At 48.2% G+C, this 5,715-nt stretch overlaps 2 protein-coding genes across 3 annotated transcripts in view; one reads left to right on the top strand and one right to left on the bottom strand.

Moving 5' to 3' along the window:
- The window catches only part of AP4B1 (adaptor related protein complex 4 subunit beta 1), a 14,883-nt gene extending 14,393 nt beyond the window's left edge, over nt 1-490 (bottom strand). Inside the window, exon 1 of the mRNA XM_069090312.1 lies at nt 391-490. The gene's annotated coding sequence lies outside the window, so the exon portion shown is untranslated. The remainder of the gene's footprint in view (nt 1-390) is intronic.
- DCLRE1B (DNA cross-link repair 1B) overlaps nt 31-5,715 on the top strand; it is a 17,902-nt gene continuing 12,217 nt past the window's right edge. The window contains exons 1-3 of one of the 2 annotated variants that reach the window (XM_069090315.1): nt 31-486; nt 1,662-1,827; nt 2,278-2,460. In XM_069090315.1, the coding sequence (XP_068946416.1) occupies nt 295-486; nt 1,662-1,827; nt 2,278-2,460 (541 nt within the window). In that variant the 5' untranslated portion in view covers nt 31-294. The remainder of the gene's footprint in view (nt 487-1,661; nt 1,828-2,277; nt 2,461-5,715) is intronic. The other variant, XM_069090316.1, reaches the window with a different exon arrangement.

Below are 5,715 nucleotides of genomic sequence, written 5' to 3'. Positions count from 1 at the left end.
CCCCCCCGTCCCACTAGAACCATCCCTTTCACCGCCCACTGCTCAGCCGAAGCCGCGGGAACTCTCAGGCTCTCCCAGCCTCCAGATCTAGCCGGGGCGGATCTTAGCGATCAGAGATCGACTAGTACGGTCTATATCCCCGCCCTGCTGCGCCGTGCCGCGGGCGTGGTGGGGGAGGGGCGTGGGACGCCCTCCCGGAGTTTCCGCTCCCGCCCTCTGCCCGTGACGTAGGCCACCCCTCCCCCAAAGCATGGGGTCCGGACCCGCGGGGCGGCTCCGCGCGTGATTCTTCCCATGATGAATGGGACCGTGATTCCGCACACGCCCATCGCCGTGGACTTGTGGAACCTGCGCCGGGCGGGCCCCGCGCGCCTCTTCTTCCTCACCCACCTGCACGCGGACCACACGGAGGGCCTGTCCAGCACCTGGGCGCGGCCCCTCTACTGCTCTCCGCTCACGGCGCGCCTGGTGCACTGCCGCCTGCAGGTAGGGGGCGGCCCGAGGGGAAACTGAGGCGGGGGCGGGGGAGGGCCCGCCTGGTCCGGGCCATGGAAAGATGCCGAGGACGGCCCCTGCCCCCAGGGGGCTTGCACCCCTCCGGGGAAGTCCGCAGCCATCATCTTCATCAAACTTACAGAGCTCCTACTGTGTGCCAGGCGTGGGCCTACTGTGTGCCGGACCGTGCCCCGGCTCCGCATACAGAAAGAGCCTGAGCACCTTCCCTGACACTGCGGGCCCAGTGCTCCGCTGCGCCATCTAGCGCCAGCCTGTGTGCTGGCGACTCTTTGCACTTGAATTGTCAGACAGCCTCAAGCATTTATTAAGCACCTGCTTAATGTGTGCCGGGTGCATCGTTAACCGCCTGGGAGACAGAAAAACAGCTCCTTCGCTTAAGGAGCTCACAGCCCAGTGCGGAGAAAACGTGCAGATGGCTGTGCACCCCATACTCATGTAGGTTACACATGGAGGCGGAGCCAGTGCACGTGTGTGTGAGTGTGTGTGTGTGCGCGCGTGTGCAGGTAACACGCGCCCCCGCGTGCACGTGGGGTGGAGGCCGTCCCAAAGCCGGGCGCCAGCGCTGAGGAGCATTGAGAAAGGCTTGTGCAGCAGGAGGGTCTTCAGCTGAACTTGGGGAACAATATGGGAATAAGAAGGGGAGCGGCTGCCTCCTTCGCTTCCCTGGTGCAGATATGTATGCTGTTAGTCTTAGGGCTGGGGGAATAGATTTGAACTCACAACTTCCTTGCTTCATTAGCCAGGCTGCTCTGACCAAGTAACCTTAGGAGGTACGGCATGTGGTAACCATGAGAAAAGTGCTTTGTAAAATTGTTGCATAAACATGAGCTATGATTTTGGGACCAGAGACCCTGGGGGAGGGGAGGGAGGGCTAACTGCAGAGAATTTTGGAGCTTTTCCAGTGTTTGGAGTCTTTAAGTAAAATGCATTTTAAATAGCCCAAGTGACTCTGTATCTTAGTGACTGAGGCTTGAAGGAAGGGCAGGTTGTTTTGGAATTTGCAAAGAAGTTCCCATTGGATACTACATAGAAATTGGCTGTTCTGTGCTTCATGGAACAATAATAGCCCTTGACTCTGAAAGAGTATTGGTAAAGGAGAGTGATTCCTGATTCCTCAGTCCACTGCTTTTCTTCTCCCTACTCAGGTGTCTAAGAAATGGATTCGGGCCCTGGAGGTTGGTGAGAGCCACGTGCTGCCTTTAGATGAGATTGGACAAGAGACCATGACTGTGACCCTGATTGATGCCAACCACTGCCCGGGCTCTGTCATGTTCCTTTTTGAAGGATATTTTGGGACAATCCTGTACACAGGTAGGCCTCTCATAAGGACTTTTTCCTCTTTCCCTGACAGCAGGGTTTGGACAGATAGAATAACCAACAGGATCCCCCAAGCCCCAGACTGTTGATTTTGTCCCCCAGCCAGGGTGACAAGGCTTGACCCAACACCTTTCTATTCTTCTCTTTAGAGATCCCAGTACATAGCAACATTAAAGGTAGGATAAGTGATAGGAATAAGCTTCACAATGCAGGCTCAACAGATTTTCCCAGTGTCAGGCTCCTAAATGGAGACATGAGCCATTAAGGTTTGCTCTCCTGCTAGCAAACTTTAGAAAGTTTGAGTTTCCTCAAAAACGTCTGAACAAGTAAACATACGTTTTCCTCTGAGGGAGGTAGAGCTCAGACAGTAGATGGCTGGAGAAGGATGCTTGTCCTGATATTTCCATGTCTCAGTGTTCTCACTCCCACATACTGTCCTTCAAGGGGACTTCCGTTATACACCATCCATGCTGCAGGAGCCTGCCCTAAGGCTTGGGAAGCAGATCCATATCCTTTACCTGGACAATACCAACTGTGACCCCGCCCTGGTCCTCCCCTCCCGACAGGAGGCCACCCATCAGATTGCTGAGCTTATCCGCCAGCATCCACAGCATGATGTCAAAATCGGTGAGTGATTCCCCTTCTTACTTCTACCTTTGGCCAAATAGCTTAGATTCTTTAAAGTTTTGATTTAACTCAGCTATCCAGGCACGTTTCATACTACTCCCCCTCACACATTCTGTGTTCCTCACACACTTGAAGCTGCTCCTTCAACTAGGTCGACAGAAGAGGCTACCTCTGAAGGCAGGAGGCCTTAATCTCGGCTCTTATTACCACCTGTGTGACATTGGGCATGGCACGGGCCCTGGGTTTCAGTTTCTTACATCTGTAAAATAAGGAGACTGGCCTTGATGTCCTCTGAAGTCTCTGCCACTTCTAGGTCTGTAATCCTATGGTCTTCTATCTCCAAGTTTTCAGAAGGCTGTGCCTCAGGCCTGGAAAGTGTTGCTTCCTCATATGTGAATATTTGAATCCCTGGCTTCTTTGAGATTGATTCAGTGGTGTCCTGGTTGTTAGTGTTTGTTTTCCCCTTGAATTATCTTGTATTTATTTATCTGTTTGTGTTGTCTCTCCCAGAAGAATGGTGGCTTCTTCATGGCAGGAACCATTTCTTTTTTTGTGTGTGCTTTGCCCACAGTAGCACTTAAAAAACATTTACTATCTTGAGCATCTTTCTTATATGAGGGGCAACATATATCCGCAAAAAAACGTTCCTAAGCCAAGCATCCAGGTCTTTTGACTTTGAGTTGCTTTAAAGTTATTTCTGCCACTGCTTTTCAAGTCAAGAAGACTTTATTGGGTTGTTCTTATTAAGAAGTCAGAAGTTGGGAGAAGATAAAACAGCTGTCTTCAGCTTTAGTTTACACTTTAGTGTGGGAGACAATATGCAAATCACCAGGTGTGTATGAGATATATGCAGAGTAGATAGAGGGTGTTTCCAGTGGGGAAGGCACTGGCAGCTGGGGAGACCAGAAAAGGCCTTGTGCAGAGGGTGAGATCTGAGCTGAGTTTTGAAGGAAGCCAGGGAAACTCAAGAGGCAGAGGAGAGGAGAAAGAACAGGCATAGCAGACAGGGGGCTCAGCCAGGGCAAAGGTGTGAAGAAGGGAGATGGAGTGTCTTGTGTGTAATTGAGTGAGTGGGGAGGATGAACATGCAAGAAGATTGGAAAGGTAGGAAGAAGTCAGGTTATGAAGGTCTTTAGATGCTAAAAATAAGGGTTTGCATTTGATCTTGGAAGTGGGAAGAAACCACCAGAGTTTATTTAGTAGGGGAAGGTAAATGGTCAGTGTCTCCAGTTTAGAAAAGTCACTTGGACAACTGAGTTGAGGAGGGTTTAGAATGGGGAGAAACAAGTCCAAGTGAGGAGTGATGAGAGGCCTTACCAGGGTTCCCTGTGCCAGTGAAGAAAAAGGGACGTCTATGGGAGATGTCATAGATGTAGAAAGGACGATCTACATAGCAACAGGCTGGATAAGTGGGGAGCTGAAGATGACAGAGAGGTGATAAGCCTGGGTGACTGGGGAGGAGGGGAGTGCCCTTGACAGTAAGAGGGAAGATTGTAAGAGGGGAGGGCATAGAGCAAAGGGAATGTGTTTTATTTTGGACACATGGAGCTTTAGTTGCGAATGGGACCTCCATTTTGAGATATCCAGAGGGCAGCTGGTGATGTAGGACTGGAGCATAGGAGAGAGATTAGAAGTAGGTATACACAGATCTTAGAATCATTTGGGTAGAGATGATCATTGAGCCCTTGGGAGCTGATGAGATTACCAAAGAAGGTAGGGTAAAGCTAAAGGAAAACTGGATCCAGGACAGAGCATCTGGGGGCACCTGCTGTTAGTGGGTATGACATGGATGGAGATCAGGTAAAGGAGACTGAGAAAGGAGCATTCTGGCAGGAGAACCGGGAGAGGAAAGACTGTTAAGGGGAATGAGGAGATCAGCAGCTTCAAAGGCTTCAGAGAGAGCAAAAAGAATGAGAGGATTGAAAAAAGGCCATTCAGGAGTGACCAGGAAGCTCAGTGAATAGAGCACCGGTCCTGGAGTCAGGAGGACCTGAGTTCAAATCCAGCCTCAGAAACTTAACTCAAAACTAGCTTGTGACCTTGGGCAAGTCACCTAACCCCAGTTGCCCTACCTTACCCCTCCCCACCCCCCAAAAAAGGCCATTCACGTCTATTAGAAACTGAATGGGTGCCTGTCAGTCACAGTGGTTCAACAAGTTATGGTTTATGAATACAATGGAATATTCTTGTGCTATAAGAAATAATGAGGATAGACAAAATTATGAACATAGGCATCAGGAAATGATGAAGCACATTGGAATTTTCTAGAACTGATCATTTCCATCACAGTAAGAGCAGATTGATTGTAAAATATGGTTGCCCTTAGTAAGCCTTCCAAAATGAGAAAAGACTTTGCATCTGAATTTTAGTCTCAGCCATAAATGTCCTCAAAGGAATTGAAATATTCTTTCAACGTGCCAGTTTTAAATTCATTTGAACTGATTTTTGTGTAGTTCCTTTCATTTCTTACTCCTCACTGAAGCATCTTTAATAATGTAAACATCCAAGGGAACGAAAGGAGATGATAGGGTTTTTCTAAGGATCAGTGAGATAATATATGCAAAAATTGTTTTGGAAAAAAAAAAGAAATGATGAGGGACATGGTTTCAGTGAAACCTGGGAAGAATTGTTTCAGCTGACTCAGCAGAACCAGATGAACAATTTGTATAACAGCAGTATTGTGAAGACAATCAACTTTGAAAGATTTAGTAACTGATTAGTAATTGATAACACAGTTATCAACCACAATTTCAAAGAATTCGTGATGAAACATGCTGCCCACCTCCAGATAGACATGGACTCAGAGTGCACATTGAAACTTATTGTCTTTTCTTTCTTTTCTTTATGTTTTGTATGTGGCTAACATGGAAATTTGTTTTGCGTAACTATACTAATTTGTGCTGGATTTTGTTTTTCCTGCCTTCTCAGTGGATAGAACTGAATGAAACTGAAAATAAAACAAAATTGAATTAAAAAATAATTTTAAAAGAGTAAAGGCCATTGAATTTGGCAGTTGGGTATTGGTAACCTGGGAAAGAGCAGCTTCAGCTGAATGACAAGGTCGGAAGCAAGATGGCACTGGGTTTAGAAGTGAATGACAGAGGAAGAAGTGGAGGCACCCAGTGTAGGTGGCTTTCTCCAAGACTTTTGTCTTTGAAGGGGCAGAGAAGTAGAGGGTGACAGCTGGCAGGAGGGCAGGACCAAGTGCAGGATTTTTAAGGATGGGGGACATGGACACATTTGCAGGTCACCGGG

This window comes from Petaurus breviceps, unplaced genomic scaffold (assembly GCF_028583685.1).
Source record: "Petaurus breviceps papuanus isolate PSGF00001 unplaced genomic scaffold, PetGlider_PUasm1.0 186, whole genome shotgun sequence".
Classification (NCBI taxonomy): Eukaryota; Metazoa; Chordata; class Mammalia; order Diprotodontia; family Petauridae; genus Petaurus; species Petaurus breviceps.
The sequence above is the reverse complement of the archived record's forward strand: the minus strand, read 5'-3'. Positions and strand labels throughout refer to the sequence as shown.